This window comes from Aulostomus chinensis, chromosome 8 (assembly GCF_037954235.1).
Source record: "Aulostomus chinensis isolate RoL2024-O1b breed Wild chromosome 8, RoL_Achi_v1.0, whole genome shotgun sequence".
NCBI classification, from domain to species: domain Eukaryota; kingdom Metazoa; phylum Chordata; class Actinopteri; order Syngnathiformes; family Aulostomidae; genus Aulostomus; species Aulostomus chinensis.
Window position 1 is genome coordinate 26,740,329 of NC_141327.1, and position 22,443 is coordinate 26,762,771.

At 46.8% G+C, this 22,443-nt stretch overlaps 1 protein-coding gene across 2 annotated transcripts in view; it reads right to left on the bottom strand.

The window, feature by feature from the left end:
• Window positions 1-1,081: 1,081 nt before the first annotated feature.
• The window catches only part of LOC147257843 (protein ELFN1-like), a 131,247-nt gene continuing 109,885 nt past the window's right edge, over window positions 1,082-22,443 (bottom strand). For both annotated transcript variants that reach the window (XM_086212027.1, XM_086212028.1), the window contains exons 3-6: window positions 10,442-11,114; window positions 10,206-10,359; window positions 8,624-8,790; window positions 1,082-7,311 (exon numbers count right to left, since the gene is read on the bottom strand). In XM_086212027.1, coding sequence (XP_086068153.1) covers window positions 5,241-7,311; window positions 8,624-8,790; window positions 10,206-10,359; window positions 10,442-10,731 — 2,682 coding nt within the window. In that variant the 5' untranslated portion in view covers window positions 10,732-11,114 and the 3' untranslated portion in view covers window positions 1,082-5,240. The remainder of the gene's footprint in view (window positions 7,312-8,623; window positions 8,791-10,205; window positions 10,360-10,441; window positions 11,115-22,443) is intronic.

Here is a 22,443-nt window from a genome sequence, read left to right on the forward strand (position 1 = left end):
TTTGACGGGGGCGGCGATAATCCCGCTACTGACGCTACCGTCGGTGAGACTTGGCTCCCCCCCCCCAATATTCCGTCCATATCAGTTTGCAGTGCTTCCACAGCCTGAGTCATGAGTGAAGGCGCACACTCACATCATGTCCCTGCCGCTCTGCTTCGGTTCCCTCCACGGTTCTGCCCTGAAACCACTTGTGCCACGTCGCTGCTGTGGTTTACTTTTAGCGTCTTCTTGCTAATTATGCAAAACGCTGTGCTGAGTTGGCAACACTCGCTGGAAGCTGGAAGCTGCGCCGTCGAGCGGTTCCCCTGCCTACATGTTGCAAAAAAAAAACCTCCTGCAGGACCTCAGAGAGCGTTTAAGGTGAATCTGTGACGGCAATGCAACCAAATAACGAGGGCGGGGTCGCCGCCCCCCCCCCCCCCCGACTGTATTCAGGCTGATCAGAAAACGGCCCCAGCTTCATATTCTAGTATCGATTCATTTGATTAATCACTGGGTGCTGTCTCTCCGTCTAAACATTGAGGTTACAGTTGCAGCCACGCTAACGTTCTGCTCCCCGGCTGATTAATACCAACATTGTTAGTTCCGGGGGGGGGTTACTGAGTGCATGAAGTGTGCTGTACTGGTGGAATCAGTTTTTCGCCCCACTTACTTGCTAACTTACCAACTCGGCTCTATTTCTGCGTGAGGGTGAAACTCTGGGCGTGGAAGGAAGTGGCGTGACGTGGACGAGGGTCCTCAGCCCAGGGCTGCGTGAACGATGGGGAGGTCTGGCGACCTAAAACCTGGGCGAAGGTGGGCGGTTTTCACAAGAGTACCCCGGAAACAAATCGGGCCTTTCAAAACCTTTTGAGTAGAACGTGAAAGCACGTGAAGCCGCATCTGCGTTCACAGGCGTGGCACTGATGTGGCAGGGAGAGTCTCGGGGAAGGAGCACCGCCCGAGGCAGGAGAGGAGGCGTCACCCCACCCTTCAAACATTTCCTCAAGCTGAAGGAAGAAACTCATCAAGACATGAAATGGATTCCCCAGTGTCTTCAAAACGTGTCGCACATGTATGGTTTCTCCAGGAAAGGGGACGGTGAAAGAAAGGCTATTTTATTGTGCTTATTTGAATTTTTTTGACAAGAAAATAAATAAAGAGCCTCTGAGAGATCCTATGGTGGAGCGTTCGTTCTCTCTCTCTCTCTGTCTCGCTCCGAGTCATTCGCTAGAAGAACATCACACAAGCTTCCACTGAGGATTTCCTTGCAGCGCTCCATTGTCATTTGTCTGTTCTCAAGTAGGATCTCTTTATTTCCACTTTCTAGGCATTGTTGTTTCAAAAACACAGTTTCTCGTCATCATGCGTCGAAGACTAGCAGCGCTGATGAGGGTCGCCGTGGCCCCGACCGCCGTCCCGCCGCCCTCTGATTCTAGACCAGCTCTGCTACTCTCCTTCGCATGAGGACTGCAGGGCAATAGTGTTCATTAAAACAAAAACCAAAGGAAAGAAAAGAACAGTTGTTTAGTACATCGCTACATTGATATCACTGTTACTGAAAGAATGCTCAAGTGAAGCTTTAAGAATCAAGCAATCCTAAAAATCGCTGTCCGTAAAGAATAAGAAACCAGGACGCGGTTTAATTTGAAAGCAATGCTCAAGTTCAAAAGATTGAAAGAAAGTTGAATATTTTTAAGGCTGTTGTTGTTGTTAAAGCCACAATCCGGGACGTGGAATGCAGAAACAACCGTAGCGCATCCGTTTGCTTTTGGATCGGCGTTGGCTTGTGTGCTGCGGCCCAGAGAAGCTGCAGCAGTTCACGAACGGCCTTTTTGACCACACGGATAACGCCGCCGCCGCCGCACTGCACTCCGCTGTCGTCATTTCACTCACCCTCGATGGTGGCTTTAACCGGGCTTAGTGACTTGAGCATTCTCAACTCATTAAAACAGAGAAAACATATTTTATACAGTTTTTCCATTCAATAAACTTTGCAGTAACACAATAAGATACACAAAATTGTGCGTAGTTACTAAGGACAGCGTGAGGGACGACTCGGGGACGGGCCGATGGTTGATGACTCGTTCATTCGTACTTGCCTAATAACTCAGGACTAAACAGCCGAGTCAGCAATCGCGAGCCACCACAAACGTATGACACAGGTGAGCATTTGCCAATTAGCCGTTCATTCATTTCAGATCAACTCACCGTTACTCTTGTACTCCTAAAGTAAAAGCTTAGGAGCTCCTGCATTGCAGTACACATCTTGGTAAATATTGGATAAGTACCTCGTATGTTTGTGTACCCTCAAATCAAGAGACGTGTACTGAGTATGTACTCAGTACCTACAGGGTTGTTGTTTTTTTGTGTGTGTGTGTACCACCAAGTGAAGTGACACAATAAACAAAGGAGGTACTAAGTAGTTATCCACTAACTCCTCAGTTCGGAGGTATTATGGAAGTACTTCCTAGCGACCCATTAACCAAGTCGGTCCCTGATGCGTTTCCCACTCGCTCCTCCGCAGCTGCGCTCGTTTCCGCCGCTCGCCAGCTCCGTCGTTTGTGTCGCGCCGTCCCGTGTGTTCTTTCAGAGTTTGGGGTCAATTGTGTTTCGATTCAGACGGCGAAGTGGGAGCCGGTCAGTCGGCGTGCGAAAGGTCAACAACGCAGTTAAAACCACAAGCCTCACGACCCACCAGCGTTCCTGACTCCGCCCCGGCTGTCAGCTGATGCCAGCCAGTTCTTTAAAGAATAAACAGCAGTATTTTTAGTTTCATCCTTCCTTCCTTCCTTTTGTCAGCCCCCAGTTTTCCGATCCTGCAGTGTGACACATACACATGTAGTCTTTGTCCACTACGCTAGTGATACCAATCACACGTCTACGTCACTTCACCTACCAGGAACGTTTTTTTGTTGTTTTGTTTTGTTTTGTTTTTTTTAGTTGAAACCCTTTGATAAGGCGAAGAAACAAACCCACTGCGACCGCTTCGGCAGACGTCTGCCCCGGCGACTTCGGCCTTCCCGTCGACGTCCGCGGAGCTCACGGTCTTGAGACTGGAACCGGAGAATACGGGTCCAATTTGGACCGTTTTTGAAAGCCAGCGATCCCTAATTTGTATCCAGTTCTGAAACCCAAGTGGCCATCAGAAGGTCGTTTTTTTTTTTTTTTTGTTTGTTTGTTTGTTCGTTTTCTGTCAGACAGATGAAGACACTGTTTGATTACAGCTTGTACATTAGAAACAGTTAATCCAGCTGCTAAACAGTAATTCACAAAGAATACATTCATCTGTGTGTGTGTGTGTGTGTGTATCTGAGTAGTAAGGGTGATGGGTCAGGGGCTCTACGGAGTAAATTTTATTTCCACAGTACTTTGGTCTTAGAAATGATTAGAAGAGAGAAGGGGATCAGTGAGCTGATGGCGGTGGATCATCTTGTGCAAATTGATGTTCTGATTGGCAAACTGATGCATATCAATGCGAAGAAGAAGAAGTAGTAGAAGAAGAAGAAGAAGAGGTCTGTAAATAGTATTTAAAATCATTTCAAATACTGTGATTTGTCAAGTTGGCACAGCGGCACCACAGTGGAAACTGGGAAATAAAAAAAGAAAAGTAAAAAAAAAAAAACAAACCAGAGCGAACCTGGGAGAGGAGGAGAAGGGGGTGGAAACACAGTGGAGCTACGGTGTGTCGGGAAGGAAGCTGAGGTCTTTTCCAAAGCGTCGGGGTTTTTTTTTTTCCCTTCTCTTTTTTTGTTTTTGTGGGTTTTTTTTTTTTTTAATATTTTGAACAGTGCAGATATGTTTCCCCCTGTGGGAATTAAAGACATTCATTTCAAGATTACAATTGTTATTTTTTTCCTGTCTCTTTTTGTTCGATTTCAAAATTTCCCCCCAAAAAAAAAACAAAAACAGAAAAAACAAAAACGTACCGTTGTAACTGAGCAGGTAGGTAAACTAACTAACTAACCAACTAACTAACAAACTCTGGATTCTGGGTTTGGGAAAAGTCTGAAAGATTTCAAAACCATGTTGTACAAACAACAACAACTTCTCTTGCAAATATAGAACTTCTCTCTCGCGTCTGTACAACGTTCCCCTCTCGAGGAGGCGGAGGAGCCCGGTGTGTTTAAGGGAGGGTTCATCGAGAGAAAGAGAAAAAAAAAAAAAAAGAGGAGGTGGTTCGGGGTGGGGGTTCGTTTTTGTTGTTGTTTTCGTTGTTGTTTTGCCGGACAAAGAGCACAATCCTCGCGGTAGAAAAGAAGAGCTCGAGTGTCTCGTCCGTCGTCACGTTGGTCTGTTGCTGTGCAGGTCTCAGCTGAGAGGTTCAAGACAGTCAAAACACAGTCACACGACAGAGCCATGCCATATTCAAATAATAGCGTCTTAATGATGAGGACCATAGGAATAAGAAGAAGAACAGTAATGATAGTAAGAATAATTAATAGGAGTAACAACGTGTCATTCTAGGTTGTTCTTTTTTAAATTCTGTATATAAAAACAGTGGCGAGGAGAAGTCGGTACACAGTAGGGCTCGATCCCTCAGTGGATTTTGGCACATGGTACTCGCGCTCCGGTGACAGCTTCCTACACAGCACGCTTGAAGGTTGTACTGTTGCCCGGTGACCCACCCTGAAGTTTTGGGTTTTTTTTTTTTTTTTTTTAAACCATTTTTTTAATGTTTTGAGTCAAATCTTTCAAAAATATCTGTTTGTGTTTCAATGCAAAAAAAAAAAAAAAGAAAGAAAGAAGAAGAACAGAAAAGAAAAAAAAAAAAACCCTCGTCAAAAGAGCGCCGTCGCGAGAATCCCAGCGTGAGCGGGTCTGATCAGGCCTGGCGGATGGACCGTGTTCAGGATGGGTCGCCTGGCCGCTTTTAAGGTGTTTTTGATGTTGAGTTTTTTTTTGTTTGTAATTGTTTCTTCGTCATTGAAAACTTAGTAGAAATAGCTACATAAGTCTGAGCTATAAGTTCCATTAGATTACAAAAAAGAAAAATCTCTAAATTATGATTTTTGTTGTTCAGTATATTAGTTTTGGTCCTCCGTTGTGTTCTTAGAAGCAAAGGCTTGGTGTGTGTGTGTGAGTGTGTGTGTGTGTGTGTGTACTTTGACTCTCTAGATCCTGTATATTGTATGTGTTTGTGTGTATTTACAGGTCTCTGGTATAAGTCTGTGTAACATGTTATTGATGCAGTGTGTGTGTGTGTGTGTGTGTGTGTTATTTTTCTATCTGGGAAGTGTTGGGGGTCTCCCCATGTGGGATCAGGCCTTCTGCTGAGCTGACACACCCTTCCAGTAGTCCAGAATGTCGTGGAGATCCTCGTCCTTGGCAAACTGAACCTTTCGCCTCAGCGCGTGCCCGGCCGCCACGTATCCTTCATCCTCCATGGATGCCTGCCGGTGCCTCTTGCGGTGCAATTTGAACCTCTCCCACAGCCCCAGGGTCGGGGTGCATAGTAGCCCTTCTTCCTCCTCGTCTTCCTCGGGGCTGGAGCAGTAGCTGAGGTTGTGGTACTGGGGCGAGAGCGGGTAGTGTGGGGAGAGCTGAGAGTAGGCCAGCTCCCGCTGCTTGGCCTGTCTGCTGAGGGTGAGCGGGTCTAACACGGACGGCTTACGGCCCGCCGGGTGGTGGTGAGGCTCCTGCATGATCTGAGGGTGGTGCTGCAACTCCTGGAGGTGCTGCTGGGAGCCGGGGTAAGAGTGGCGGTGTTCGTTGTACTGGCGGATTCTCTGGGCTTCAGCTCGCAAGATGGCCGCAGCTGGGTTGACTGCGCGGATCGCCTCTCCTCCCCTTTCTCCTCTCTCCCCAGGTGAGGTCCTCTCGATGTAGCGAGTCTCCGAAGAGTGGTAGCCGCCCTCTGAGTGGAAGGAGCGAGGGCTGCGGGCAGAACCAGGAGATGAAGATGTGCTGGGCCTTTTGGAGGTCGGGGGAGCCTCCATGCTGTGGTGTCGCTGCAGCGAGTGGTGGTAGCTTCTTCCTCTTTCCTCCCTTCCGCCTCTTCCTCCTTTGTACACCGGGGACAGGAACTCGCCTCCCCTGTCTCCTCTCTCGCCTTGCTCAGAGAGGAGCACCAGCTGTGGCTCTGCAGTTGATACAGCCCCTCCGCCTGCAGAGGAGGGAGACTTCATCCCCTGTTGGAAGGACGTGGACTCAGATTTAAGAGCGTCTATGCAGTTGTTGATGATCTGGTTCACTTTATCGACTTCTTTAGCGATGGTCGAGATCTCGGCAACCGAACCCTGGGGGTTTGCTTGTGGCGACATCTCTCTTTCTCGCTCTCGTTCTCTCTCTCTCTCCACACCGGACCCTCTGACCTCCATGTAGTTCAGTTTGGTAGGCTTATGCGCTGGTGTTTCTATCACCTCTTGCAGCTTGTATGGATCTATCTCACCGCCCTGAGGCAGGTAGGGCATTCTGGTCAGACTGTCCCCAGCGCTGAGCTTCTGAGAGACGGCTCCGCCGCTCCCTCCCTCTATATCCCCTTCTCCTCCATACTTGAGCTCTATTAGAGTTCTCTGGATTCTGTTCATCTTCCTCTCCTTCTCCTCCATGATCCTCCTCCGTCTCAGGCAGTGGACGACGAGGCCAAGGAAGAGCAGCATACCAAACAAGCAGCCCAGAATAGTCATAATGTAGTGAGTAGCTGATGACTGATTGGCGACCTTGCCGGTGCCGGCCCGGCGGCCGGTGGAGATGGTCAGACAGGTGTGGTTAAAGCGTAGAGAGTTTCGTATAGAGGCCACGCAGTATGTGTAGTCCGTGTTGGGTGATAAGTCCGTTAGCTCAATGTCCTCTCTTTGATTTTTCAGCTTCTGAATGTCCCTAAAGAAACTGTTGTTGTAAAGCATCAGAATGTACATTTTCTTGTACGGATACGGGATCTGGACGGTTATCACGGCGCTGGAGTGCAGCACCTGCTTGAGAGTCATCTTCGGCGATTCGGAGAAAACGGGGCTGAAACTGATCACCTCCTCAGGAGGGGTTCCGGAGGGACAATCGTCCAGACCGCAGGGAGAGGTAAAATCCTGGTACGGTGTGGTGGAGACACCGGGAAACGGCGTCATGATAATCCCATCATCCAAGCATACGAGACTCAGGACATGCAGGGCATTGCGTTGGGTCGGCATGCGGGGGTTTTGGCTCAGGAGGTTGTATCCAGAGAACCCTTGAGGGGAGTCGCAAACCATCCTCTCACTGGTCTTGTTGGGGAAGGCAGAGAGCCAATGCAGAAAACCTAGCAGCTCACAAGAGCAGTTGAACGGGTTGGTGTAGAGCTCACAGGTGCTGAGTTTGGTGAGCCCAGAGAACAAACTGCCGTCCAGCACCTGGATCCTGAGGAGGAAACAAGGGCAAAATCATATTTATGTCTTATTCAGAGTGTTCCTTGGCCATCTTTGGCCTCGGTTTTTCATCTCCCAACAATTGCAGCAACAAAAAAATAAAAAAGATTCTCAGAAAGCCACAAAGAAAAGGTTATCAGAAGATCGATGTCAGTGACTGTACCAGGAGTCGGAACAAGACAAAAGTACAAATCTCAGCTTTTGTCAAAGGCCCTGTGCATCCAGGAAAATCATGAAGTGAGGGAAGAAGTTGCTGCAAATTTTGAACTTAGGAAGGCCGGTCTGCCCAATGCTGGTCAGCTCGCTGCTAACGAATGGGGAGGCGTAATTTACTCGTGGGCGTCTTTAGACTTTCCAGCACTATAAGACCAAACGGACTGCATTGTGATCCCGGCTCAAGTCATTTTCTGAAGGCTGTGTGACGATCAAACCAGTTTATCCACAATTTCACATCCACCTTTTTTAAGATTTAAAGAAAAAAAGGGGGTTTTAAAGAGCTGCAGTGTATCGTGTAACGGTTGCTTAGAGCATTTTACAGGAAGATATGATAGTTGGTGCAGAAACAGATGAATACTTTGGATATGCGTCCGTGCACAAAAAGAAAAAAAAGATCAATTTGATTGAAGAAAAATTTAATTTTTAGTTTGACGCATCGCTGTACTGCCAATTTATGGGCTTTGATCCTTTGATGCTGTGGTGATTTATGGAGAACCCAGTTTTCATGTCAGGGGACCTTTAAAACGTGGAGCTTTAAGGCATCAAATTCCGTCAATGAGAGAATTTCTCTCTCAACACTCTGCAATGCGTTTTTCATTGAGAGTCTCGCCACCAGCACAGCATTGATTCTGAGGTGATGGTGCTAAACCTGGCAATAAATAGTGATTATTTGATGCGTGTAAAAGAAAATCAGGCGCTTTACTCCGGTGCAACTCTGCTGAAAGTATTTTAACTCGTTTCATTGCTACAACAAATATGAGCCTACAAAAAGACCAGAGAAAACAGCCACAATTAAGGCTGCAATTATTATTTTAATTCTTTCTCAATTGTTAAATTGTTTAGTGCTATATGATAATCTGCAATTAATATGAAGAAGATATTCATTACGATTTCCCCCCGGGGGCCGGAGTAGTGGAGCTTTTTTTTCCCCCTCCTCGCTAACTTTCAAAAACGAACACATTCCAGTTTTCAAGCAAGCAAAGCCTCACAGTTGAGGAGATGACGAGAGCACGACTGTTGGGTTTTTCTTTTGCGATGGTTCATGAATTGTTGTTCTGTTCTTGTGAACACACCACCAGCGTTGTTACCTGTTCATGGAGAGGTCAATGTTCTCTATGTTGGGACATTCCCAGAAGGTGTTGGGTGTAACAGTCTCGATGAGGTTGGCTTGCAGGTAGAGGTACTGCAGCTTGCCCAGGCCTCGCAGCATCCCCTCCGTCAGGTTCCTCAATTTGTTAAAGCCAATCTGGAGAACCTTGCGAGACAAAGACAAGTGGGATTATTCTAATCTCTGAAGAGCCGGCCAGCTCCAGGCGTCACTCACTACAAACTGGAAACATGCAGAACGAACAGACGCGGTTCAGTACCAGTGGTGTTTCACATGCCGATCTCAGCTGCTGCGCTCTCTGCTTCACGTCGTAGCTCCTGGCTCGGCTCCAGCAGCCGGGCCAGACGTGCGAGCGTGCCAGTTTGTTTTGTTTGATGGCAACACTTTTGCCTAAATGTTTCTGGAAGTCATAACGATTGGGGCTCGTCACTCTAGTGCGTGTGTGTGTGTGTGTGTGTGTGTGTGTGTGCGCGCGCGTGTGCGTGCCTAATTTGAGACAAATTTATGTCCTTTCCTCAAATAAATGTAGAAAATACTGCCTCTGATTACAGAGTCCGATTCCTGTGAATATAAAAGTACGAAAAAGGTACCAAACTGCAGTATCACAATGAGTATTGGATGCAGTGATATGCCATTTATGCCAATATATGATTGTTGAGTTCTCCTAATGGAACATTAGCATGTTTTAGCATGATATATAACAGAAAATGATAGAAATGCCAGTCACAGGTAGCATCAGCAGCAAGCAGAACTCCCAGCCAACCCCCCCAAGCTCTTCCCAGACCAGGTGAGATCTATGATGCCTCCAGCATGTTGTTCGTCTGCTCCAGGGACCTCCTGGCAGTCCAGGCTGCCTGGGCGCCGTCCTAATCAGATAGAGGAACCACTACAGCCGGCTCCTTTCAGCAAGATGAAGCAGTGGCTGCACTTAAGTTATGAGCTCCCGATGCTATCTCTGAGACCGAACACCAGGTCCCGGTCCCCCATCCAGGACTACTTGTACACCCAGAGACTTGAAGTCAGATCCTCTGATCTGTGTGCACCTCCCACGCTGGCACCAGCTCCTTCCTCACAAGGGAGGTTTCAGTTTCCTAGAGCTGGACGATGACGCCAGGGCGTACGCCAGGCGCTGGTTATAAAAAAGTGTGTATAATTGGTGGTTTATCCTTCTGAAGCATGACAAAGTTCTGCAAGAGACACTAAGGTTGCTGCTGGTGAGGGCGGAGCTTATTTGAGAGGTTCATGAGCGAAACTTCTGAGTTTTTTGTCATTTTTTTTTATTTTGCCGATGGTTGAACTTAATTTATGAAACATAAACATGCTGAACCAACACAGTCGCTCCAATAAATGTGTTGGAGGAATAATGGTGAAATACTTGATGTGATGTGGAGTAAAGTTACCCAACACGACTACATCTGAGTAAAAATGCGGCAAAAACGTTCCACGTAAATACAAATACTGTAAAAGTGCTCAGTAACTTTTTTTTTCCTCCATTAAGTGCAGTCATGAATCTGCGTTCAGAAGCACGTGTGGATGTCTACGTGTGCGATGTCACCACTGACCTGCAGGTTGAATTGTGCTGAAAAGGCTCCGTCCTCCACGTAGCTGATGTCGTTCTTGGTGAGGTTCAGGTACGTGAGGTTACCGAAGCGGCTGAGTGAAGAGTAGTGGACCGAGCGTATCTTGTTCTCGTTGAGCCTCAGGTCCACGATGGTGCTGTTTGGAGAAGAGTGAAGGTTCTAGATGTCGGGCCGAGAGGGAGGGTGGAGGAAGTCGTTTGAGCAGCGGCATGTCTTACCTGTTAATGTGGGAGGGGATGGCCTCGTACGGCGGCTGGTTCATACTGCAGATAGCCAGCCACACGAAGCCTTTCTCCCCTTCGATGAGCCAACAGTCTGCTGTTACCATTGGCAACCGCATTATTGACAGCAGGGCGAGCCAACAGAGGAATGAGCTGGCTGTGGACAGTACAACTGATGAAGAGCGTCCATTCCAGTTATGCGTCTGCCGTCCCGGTCCTGTCCTTGGGGCCATTTGGGATGTCACCACAATATCCATCGCAGAAAGCTGTCCAGAGATGCTTGCCATCTAGCATTTATTCAAGGCTAGCGCCATTGAAAGGGAGCGAGGGCGTGGTTTTGGCGTTGGGGACTTCTTCTTTAGCTTTGGACTGCTTGAACTCTCATCACAGCGTGGTAAAATTCTCTTTCTGCGGTCTTGAGCCTCCGGTTGAAGTCTTAACTTGTAAAAAAAAAAAATAGCAAAGAAAAGACAAGTAGCTCCTCACCTCAAAAACTGCTTCAATTGTTTGACCGATTTGTTGTGTATGAATTGCCAAGGGGACGTGGTGCTGGTGTCAGACTGGCTGGTGCTCATGTCTTCTGAGGCCATCTCTATCTCTGATTAGACAAGCACTTCCCCTCCGTCCTCCTCATCGCTCGCTGCTCTGGAGTCGGTGTGAGAACTCGTCCCTGAGGGCGAAGAGATGGAGAGATGGGTCTTAGAAAAGAATCGCTAATGAAACACAGTGGTTTATTTTGTGAGATACAATCAAACACGACCCTGTTAGCAGCGGGATGAGGAGGAGGTGATTTCCTCTCGTACAACAGTTGGGCAGGAACACACCCACTGATGCGCGCGCACCAGTGTCTGCATGCACACACAGATTTATACACAAGCATTTCTTGACATGTCTAATTAGTGCACATCGAGGCAGATACACAGCACCTGAAAATCTTAAAAATTCTCTCTCCCTCTCTCTCTCCCTCTCTCTCTCTCTCTCTCAAACACACAGATGCACACACACTTCTTCTGCCACACCAGTAGCCTAAGGCCTTGATAGGCTACAGACGGCCATGGCTCTGATACTGTATCAAATTAATTAATCTGCTCTAAATAAAACACTTCCTGGGAAAAACAGCTGATGTCCGATGGGGGGGTGGGGGGGGGGGGGGGGCGAGGAGGAAAAAGTGGGAGCAAGAGAGCAGTGAGGAGATGGAGTGAGAATAGCAGATGCTAGAAAGGGATGCGGAGTGGCTCTCTCGCCTTTCTCTCTAGGGAATGTTCTAGAATAGGAGCTTCCCTCTCTATTTGAAAGCTTTTTTTTTTTTTGTCTGGGTTGCAAAATCAACAAACAGCAGGTGACATCATGGAGGTGATGCAGAGGAGAGAGGCTAAAAGGTCCGGCCCTCCCCTCAAGCATCTTTTTGGCTGTTGTTCCCTCCTAATTGTGACGAATGGAGGCAGAGATGTGCTGATGAATTACCTCTCATCTGACAAGGGTGAATGAGTGAGCGGACGGGACGAACTTCCTACAAACTTTTTGTGCTCTTAAAGGCAGAAGCAGGGAGGCCATCTGCTGTCCCGCTCGCTGCTGGAACTCAAAGCAAACTTGCATCCCACTCTCTGAAATACGCTTAAGGTTTGGAGGGATACGCGAAGACAGCGACTCCCAAACTTGTGAAGTCTTGCATCCCCTGACACATCCCGCCTCCTGCTGTGTACACCTCTACCTCCGCATATGGCACCAGGACCACCAGTGGCTAGGCTAGCACCGCTAATATCAACGCTAGCTCTGCCACACATGGGGCTGGACGACTTTGAGCAGATGGTTGGGACCCAGAGCTGCTCCCATGGGTGTAGGGGGAGGATGTTTCAAACATCTATGCATATTTAAGTGATGGAGGGGTGCTGAAGGACCTTCACATGGAAAAAAATGGGAAAAGAACATTCACGCAGACCCCCCACAGCCCTCCTCGAACTCTGAGGGGCCAGTACCTGATCCCTCTAGGTGTGTGGAGTGAGACGGATCAGGGTCAGAGCCAATCAGAGGACCAGGAGGAACAGGGCTTCATGGATTGCAGGTAATACAAAAAAATAGCAGGTTCATTGTTGATGGATTGTGTTGAGAGGACAGCACAGGTTTTTTTGGCACTCCCTTTGACTGTGCGCCCCCCCCCCCCCCCCCCCCCCCCCCAGCATACGTAGCCCAGTTTGGGAATCATAGCTCTATGATTTATGAGGATCTGATGGAGTATATTAAGTTCCGACTGGCCACAATGTCAAGCTTATCAGCTGACGATCAGCTGTTCCCCTTCAGCTGGAGACTCGCTTATCTCCCTTCACACATTCAATTGGCAAATGTAATTCAGGACGCCTTGTTTAAGCCGCTTCAGTCTTCCTACTCGCCCTCCACCCCAACTCCTCCCTCACATGCCGTCCCTGACTGAGTCCATGTCATTTCTGTTGCTTTGCTGGCACTGCTCTCACTGCCTTTGGCTTTCCACGTGTTCTCATGGGAGGGTAGGGAGGTCCCAGAGCGGAGCCACACCGCCAGGTTAGACCTGCAGCAGTGGAAATTAAAGTCGTCTTCTTTTTTCTTTCCTGATGAAAGTGTTCCTGGCTGACCTTTCTTGTCATTCCCGTCGCCTCGTGGATGTTGCGCCGTCTCAACATCGCCCCTCTGCTGCTGCTCTCTTCACGTGGTCAATCATCACCTCGTTAATTTCCCCGAACAAAATAAACATTAACAACCTGTTCCCGCTCCCGCGTTGGAACACGCGTGTTTAAAGTCGGATATTACGACCAAGTTAAAGGTAATGCCTGCTTTGCTTTGGCAAAGTGAAATAGAACGGTTTGGAGGTTTGGGATTGTAGTTCCATGAAGGCGTCCGGAGTTTATGTCCTGTCACACACAGTTAATATTTATGCCATTAACATTTGCAGTTTTACCAACCGTGATGATGATGTGTCCTTAAACTCAACCAGATGTTTTAAGTGCGTCCACGCTTCATACATTAATCGCATTTTATCTTCCATAACCAAACACAACTGCCTCAGTTGTTACTTCGGTGTTGTGCAGATCGTCCCGTCTCATCTGGTGGTGGGGTTGCATTAAATGGTGCGGAGACATCCATATTACTATTAATGGTAATAATAAAGATCTCAAATATAAGTGAACCATCCATGGAGGCACAGATGTTGAGAACGGTGTCATTCTCCTCTTTCAGTCGCTGCGCTGGCCTCTCATTCCTGCACACACCCAACTCTTAAGAACTGATTGAAAAGGCCTGGATTGTTTTCACAGGCAACAGTAATACCACAACTACAATAAAACAAAAGTAATAATGAATCGCAATAATTAATACCTTGAATTTGACGTCAATTTAAATGCGGCTTTATTTGAACCGGCCTATTTGAGCGACGTTTGTGTGCTTCACCCACTCCTGGGGTTCGTTTGGGGGTCACAAGGCTCTGACACGTTTGTTTCATGGGTCCTGAGCTGCAAAGCTGGGGGACCTCTGGTGTAACAAAGATGAAATTTAATCCAAACATCCAACCCATTGTTTCTCAAGACTGGGATTTTATTTATTTATTTATTTATTTTTTAAGGAATGTGCTACTACAGGTGCGAATGGTTGGGTTTCCTCTGCAGCAGGAGCTTTTATTCCTGTCCTCACCTCCGATCTCTGGATAAGTATCCCAAATGAATGTCGGTGAATGTGAACATTCTTGGTTTGTTTGCACTTACAAAGTCTTTTCCACACTGTCAGCGCGATCTATAATAGATGGTGATACTTCCTCCCACCTAGCAGGAGACAACCTACTAAAGGGCACCAGAAAAAGGGCAGAAATGCTGCCAGCTTCGTACACACACACACACACACACACACAACTTAGATGCACAGGAAATGGCCATTTTGCTGACCAAGGCTTCGGCTCTGGTAAACAAACTGTTGACAACAGAGAGCCAGAGGATGGGGAGTCTGCAGGAGCAGGCGGCAGAAGTCCCAACAAGAGGGAAGGGCAGCAGCGGAGAGCTCTGCTGGCTCCCTCTGTAGTAAATACACTTGTAGTATCTAAAGTGATACGTGCACCAGAGTCGGCAGGCCTCTTTTCCATTCTGCATCATTCATCAAGTTCTCCACTCACGTCCTCCGTACGCACACGCGCGCCGATGCCGCTGTGTGAAATATTCCAGCACTCAGCATCGTGATGGGCTCGCTTTCCAGTCGTGTCACACTGAAAGATTCATGAGGTACAAACTTTAATACGGAGTTAGGTGGACCTCGCTTTAAAAAACATGCAACGGTTGTGGCGTCCTGGCCGAGATGGATGGTTTTCACTGCTAAAACACACCGCCCGAATGAAAAAGCGCATTTGGGATGGAGAAACAAACGGGGGCTCGAGGCTCGTGATGAACACCTTTTCTGCCAAACAGCAGGTACGTGAAGCTCTCGACGGGAGTTTTTTAAAAATTTTCTGTCGCACTCTGTTATACACTGACACACACACACACACACACACACACACACACCCAACCCAAAGCAGGTAAACTCTTCGTCAACAAGGCGAGATATTCTTTGATATTTTAATGCATGTAGGTGTCCTCCCATCTGGAGACGCCCCCTGTTCAAACAAAGGCAGAGCAGATAATGTTCATTTCTGAACAGCTGAAGTCGACGCGGTCTGTGTGTGCAGCGTCTGGTCACATCCGTCTTTATACACGCTGCTTTTCCTCACTGAGCGATAATCAACTCACTAATGCATGAAGACGGAAGCGTTAATGCAAACATATTCATATTACCACACTCACGCCCTGTCAACGTAATGAAGATGAGTGGAGTTATCTATAAACGACGGAGGATAGATTATATTTGTGACTAAATGACAGCCTAATATGCTGCTCTGTCCTATCAGGCTTTGACAGTTATTTTACAGTATTTCATACATTTTTACAGAATTCAGAATATTCCCTGGAAACCTTCTTTTTTTTTTTTTTTTTACAACCTACAAAACATTAACGCACAGCTTTGCGGGCATGTTCCACTGAATGTCTCCCGAGGAAAATCCCATAATTTCAGAGAGTTTGATGCTGGGATTGAGACCTGGTTGGTCAGCGCGAGGATAAAAGTTTAGGTTCATCAGAGTAACTTCAAATGTCCCCACGTGTTGCTTCCAGCCCATGACCCATGTGTCCAAAATACAGAGGAATTTTGTCAGTTTAAATGAAGCTGCTCTTCATACTCCTACTTCAATTCATGTCTGGTTGAAGGCGATCGCAACGCGGAAGAAAACTGGATACCTTGAGGTGCGGAATGTAGAAATTCTTCCTCAGATGTCAAAAATCAAACACAAATATCAAGTTTCTCAGCTGAAAACATCTATGAAGGATAAACCCTGGCTAAAAAGAGACCTGTTACCCAATCATTCAGAGTAAATGTATGATTTTGTTTTAATTTGAAAGGTAACACTTAACTAATTCCTACCCACAATAATGTAAATCTTGTTTTGTTTTTTTTGAACTGGTGCCTGCAGATAAAGCTGGGAGATATTAGCTGCAACGCACACTTGGGCCGTACTGTCAGTACACGCTTGATTTAGGTTCAAATTCAGTAAAAGTACAAGGTTTTCAACATTTCACGCATGTGCTGCCAAAGTTACGTCAGGCGTTTTTGGAATTTTAAGACCTTCGGAAGTTTCTTTGTGGGCTTTAATGGAGATTCATGCTCAAGATTTCCTTTTGATTAAGTAATTAAAGATGCAGCGGAGCTGTCGGTCCACCGTTGTTGTTTTCACCTGCTGAGAAAAACCATCAATCATCACATCGTCATATCAGAACGAAGCTGCGTCCCCATTCAGAGTCGTGTACTAAACGCTGAATACTTTGAGTGAACTCCAGATCCAAGTCTGACATCAGTCAAGAATGTTTTTGTTGGGTCTACAATGAGTTTGAGCCATTAGCATGCCAGTTAGCATTAGCATCTGCCAGCTAGCGATCATGCACCAAGCTTGGGTGGAACATTTTGACCAGGCATCGGTGTCTTGGTATGCGCTTGGTTTGTGTGTGATACAACCATTGCTGCAGAACATTCTCCGCTGATTGTCGCCTAAAGCTCGCAGTTCCCCATTAAAAAGCAGAAGTCAGACTTTAGACTCTTAACGAGGGAGGGACATTTATTTCTAAGCTGGTGGAAACTGAGCCTCGGTCTCGGTTTTACCGCGTCCTGGCCTGAGCAACGTCTCCCCCTTTGAGGAGGTTTCCAATTTCAGAGGAAAACCAGGGATTATTTCGGCCCTTTACCCTAAATTTTCGAAAAGGAGCATGTTTATCGATGCTACGTTGGAATTCATCATAAAAGAATCACTATGAGACTGATGAACAGCACTTAGGAGATGGGTTCGACTCCTGGTCAGGTCGCGAGTGAAGCAGAAATATGAGCACATTAAGAACACACACACACACACACATTCATGTCAGGGCGCCACACAAACACACACACACACACACACTCAGCTAGGACGTCCATTACTATTCCAGAGCTGTGTGGAAAATAGCAGCATCCAGCGAAGGAGCAGGGAGCCATCAGCAGAAAAGTAATGATGACACTGAAGTGAAAGCAGGAAGACAAACGAGTCCGGATGGTCGTAGAGCACAAATGTCAGTGTTGCTGTAAATCTGCAGTCTTTGCATGGGAATGAAGGTGGAGCACCTATGGATGGCGGTGAAGGAGGCCTCGAAATCTGGTGGCTGGTCCGAGTCCCAGGAGGAAGATGGCGTCATCGGGCAGAGGTTGCGGTTTACAGTCGAGCTGAAGTCATTTTTTTCAGTCATCAGTTTGTAAACGAGATGTTGGCTGTAATTTGTGTTTGGTCCGTCGGAGCTGTTCGGTTCTGTTACATCCCAGATGCAGACGTTGCTGTTCAAGCTAATAAAGTAATAACTTTTTTTTTTTTTTAAATGACACAACAAAACAAACAAAGAAAAATACAATAGTTTAAAAAGAGGTTGCTGATGTGTAGCGGGTGAAAGTATTCGTTTTTGACATGCATGTTTGACTTGGTGTCCAAGTTCAATCATTTTCATCTTTGTCAAACACGATTTATGTATTGCCAGGGAACAACTTTGATAAGAAGTCGGAGGAACGTAAAAAAACAACAGCTTTGGGGCAGAAGCTAATGCCTTTCCCAGTGTGAGTGTCAGAAATCTCCATCAGCTTCAATCCGGTCCTCTGATGGCGGACAGAGATTGCAGTGATTTATGGACATATTTTGCAGGAAACCTCATTTTCGGCTCTCTTTACGGTGAATTCAGCAACTTTGTGCCGTATTTTTAGCTGCAGTGACGATGCTTTTTGAGTACGTAACTCGCCTGATTCCTGCCTCTGACTTACCTCTTCTCCATAGCAACAGATGCTGAAGTTCACAGGTGGTGGATTATTTTTAGCCAGACTCAGTGCCAAGATCATAGCAGAAGAAGAAAGGAAAAAAAAACAACTTCTCAATGCTCGTATTGTTTCCAGGAACAGGAAGTGGTATTAGCAGCTTTTGATGAGCTGAGTAGAACGCGTCGCTGCTCATACCAGTGATGAAGGCAAATCTGCAGGCCGGAGCTGCTCTTCCTCGCCATCGCCTGATCATCAGCTGATTATTTTTGCCCAGTCTTCCCGTCTTTTAGACCCCTCAGCCCACAACTTGGCTCGCACTGGGAGCTGTGGAGTCACAAGCTGCTGACTCGCCCAAAACGGGCGACATCCATAAATCCCCCAGCTTCCCGCTCGCTTCACTTAAAACAATAATATAGAATAACGATCTAACGCGACCCCCCCCCACACACACACACACACTCTCCCTTTCGCTGCATAATTAAATAACAGTGTGTTTTACCGCGTTTACAGATAAACAACACTGCCCCCCCTCTGAAAAAAACGGAATAACCGAGAGAGAAAGGAGAAGTGATGTTACAGTGGGTTATTCAGACAAGCAGGAGGATGAATTCAGACTGCAAAGCTGATTAAATTAGTAAAATGTCTGTCGGATTTATGTGTGTTAAATGTTGAGCTCCGTCTATTCTCTGTCGTGAAGGACAAAGTTTTCCCAAGTGGGATCTTCTAACTGGGAATGATGACGATGACACGTCTGCGCCCGCACCCATGTTAACGATAACATAGCTGCCGTGAATCTCCTTGCTTCGTCTGCCGCCAGTGTCATCCAGCCTTGTGTCCTCCGCCCGCCACCGGGATCCTGAACTCGTATGCTGGCTGCAGGTGTTCTCACTGTGTTCTCACGACGCTGCAAAAATATACTTTTGAACCTCGTCCTGCAGGCCAGGCCACTGGGGCGACTCCTGGCGCTATGAAAACTCGACTTCATACATTTTACATTGCATTGCTTAATACTTCAGGTTGATTCACACACACACACACACACACACACACACACACACACACACACACACACACACACACAAAAGGTTTTCATTCAAGCTCAAATGTCTAGACTCTTATTTTTGACTTGCTTGCTCTGCCTCTGACTGGCTGGTTCTGGGTGCCTGTGGGTGTATGGAGCCAGATTGATCCAATCAGAGTGAGAGAAGGATCCCAGAATACCAGTGGGGAGGAAAAAAACAACAACATAAAACTGCTTTATTTTTTGATGGAGGCTTCTGAAAAGATAGTGCAGATTTTGTTGTTGTTGTTGTTGGTGGTGGTGGTGTACCCACTGACGTAACTGTACGCACCCCTGGGGGTACGCATACCCCAGTTTAGGGATGAGAATTTAAAAGAGACGGATGTCTTAAATCACCAAAGATTCATTTAAAAAAAAAAATCAGTGTGTGGCTCCGTCTGAAATGGGGAGAACTGTCTTGATGTCACTGGTCAGCAGAGTGGGAATTGACAGCACGTCTCCTCCCGATGCCGACTCTCAAATGTCACTCAAACGCTGTCATGGGACCCACCCAAGAGGCCCGGAGCTCAGACAGTGTCCACAAACACGGCCGGGGGAGAGATCCATCTTCTTTAGAGGAAAAGAAAACAACAACAAAAAGAAGAAGAAGAAGGAACGTTCGCATTTCATTTGGACTGTAATGTTTTCTTTGCTCCACCCGACGGCGGCTCACACTGTCATCCACAGCGTCTCTTAATGCCGCATGTCAATTTATAGAGCTATTTTAGGGTTGCCCAGAAATAATTTAAGTGTTTATGTAACACAGAAATATGGACTTAAGTAAAGTACAGTCTTTCCCTTTGTTGCCTGGAGCCGTGACAGAGATGCACTAGTCAGTCTTTATGATGCTTTGACTTCATCGTGTAAATTTGTCTGCTTGAAGGCTTGGAAACGCTGAAACTCATCTCCCTCTGTGTTGGAGTTCAAAGCCTCCGTTGGATCTGTGAGATGAATTTCTCTTGTCATTGCTGAGAACAAGTTGAGGGAATTTTTTTTGGGGGGGGGGGGGGTTGGGTTGTGTGTGTGAGGCCTCTGTCTCACTGTCTGCCCCCACAACCTTCTCCATTATTTATTTAAAACTTCATCTACAGTAGGCTTCCGCCTTCTGGTGAGGTCTCCCTGGCAGATTCTGGATCTTAAAGGGTGTAATCTGATTACCTCCCCTAAGTAGGTTATGTTTTCACCCACGTCTCTTTATTATGCAATAAACAGTGTCAGCCTGCTGAGAGAAAGTCTATATAATGACATTATGCTAAATGCTGCTCAACAACACACGCACACCCAGGATTTGGGGATTTTTCATATTGACTCTAAGTCCTTGACTTCTACCTGAAAACTCCTCCACCTCCGGCTTCACGCTTCATCACCCTAGACGTTTGCCACCGATATACTAGACTTTTATTTGCCAGCATACTTTTGTTGGCCGATGTCGTTCAGTTTTCTTTTTGTCAGTATGCTAGTTTTCTGCTTGCTCATATGTAACATTTTGACGTCTGAAGTACTCGGCGTTTATTGGCCGATATACAATTCTTGAGTTGCCGACACGCCAGACATTTGTTGGCTGATGAACTGGTTTTTTTTGTTTGCTGATGTACAAAATTTGAACCAATAAACTAGGCTTTTATTGACCGATACAGCTTTTTTTGTTTTGTTTTTTTGGCCGACTTACTAGACTTTTATCGCTTGGCGTATTCGATTTTTGTTAGCTGATGTACCAGACTTTAGCTGGCTGATGTACAACCTTATCTTTGTCCCTGCCGTTGTTCAGCTGCTCCCTCAGCCTGCTCTTTAGTTCTTGATGTCCTGTTTTCCGGATGATGAGCTGCCTCTAAACTGGGTGTCTTTATTTCTCCTCTCAAATGCTGCGTCTCACATTCTCTCATTTGCTTGCTGCATTGACTGATGCTAACTCCTCTGCTCCGCCGGGCCAAACCTTTTTGTTGTTGTTGTTGTTGTTGTTGTTGTTGTTGTTTTATTCAGCCTTCAGGACGGGCTGGTAATTGGAGGGTTGCACCCACAGCTCAGTCTGAGGACGTTAATGGTCTCTGGTGGTTGCCGGACTAGTCGAGGTGGGTGATGGTGAATATTTGGGGAGACACGCGTTCTGTGAGCGCTTGGCTTTCGTGCACTCGTGTCAAGGGCACGTGAGCTAGTTAACACACACATCTCTCCTCCAGTGCAGGTGTCTGCACCCCCATCCCGTGCTGCCACCCACCTCTGCAGCGACAGTGACTGGGGCTGAAGAGAGGAGCGTCTCCTCTAAACTCAAGCCCATTAAAGCCTACCTGAGGTCCACCATGACGCGGCCTTTTTCTTAATATATGAGCAACTGAAAGATGCCTTTGCAAGTGTATTCATAATGTTTTAGTTCCTGTAATTTTTATATTTACTGCTAATTAAAATGTTAAAACGGCAATATTACCATTAAAAGTGCATTGTGTTGCAACATGAGTGCCTACTGAGTACATCCTGGTTCCTGTACACCGGGGCTGGAGACCCCTGGATGTTCTGCTAATATTCTGCCCCCTGTTGACTCGGAGTGTGAGCCAGCGTGTTTACAATTTATGAAAAATTGTAGCTTTACCACAGAGAAGCGCGGCTTTCTTTTACATTGCCGTTGGCAGAAGTCTTGAGCTAATAAAGCAGAAGCCTGAGACGCCTCGTGGGGCAGCATGGACCAAGGAAAACAGACTTATCACATTTTGCAAGACTCAACAGGAATGCGTGTTTTTTAAGCGTTTTCGCATGACCTTGGAGGAGGTTAGTGTTCTTCAGTGTGTCCCTCTACTTAATTATGGATTCCAGAAAAAAAAGAGGAGTAAAATCCCCTCGCCAATGTTCTCTGTGTTCTACTATGAATCTTATTGATTCCCTGGGATGCAGAGATGTCAAACTCTGGACAAGCCTGAGAAGAAATGGATCTTTCTTCACGTCTTGGGACTTCACATCAAACCCTATTAGTCAGTCTGTATGAAACTACTCCCAGCACACCCTCTGGTGTGTATGCAGCACACACTTACAAGGCAGAAATGACACTTGAGATTTGAGCAATCAATGAAAGTGAGTCATCTGGATTAGGGTTAGATTACCGGGCAAGATGTGAGGGGAGGAGGAGGGGGGGGGGTGCGAGAGAAGAAAAAGTAGCTCCCTAAAAAGCAAGTATAAGTACACTTCTGATGACTGCGAGACACCCAGCGAGGTTGTGGCTGTCTGACGACTGCACAATTCAAAGACGTCCCTGAGAATGTAATTTGTTTTGACTCACCCATCTTCACACGCCTGTTTGAACCCCCCCCCCCCCACACACACACACACACACACACATCAGTATGATTGACTTCTGTGGGAATAAGGCTCCAACATCCCAGAGCAGCACACGCATCCATGATGGGAACGACTACCAACGTCCTCTCTCTCCACCCAGGGGGGGGGTTTCAAAGGCAAGGGGAAGGAGTGGGTTAAGTTGTTGGGGGGTGGGGGGTGTGAGCTGACATACAGCCTCTCTAAGATGGACGTTTCTATAACAGATACGGAAACGGAGAGCGTGACGGACGTTTCTATTATAGAAATATTC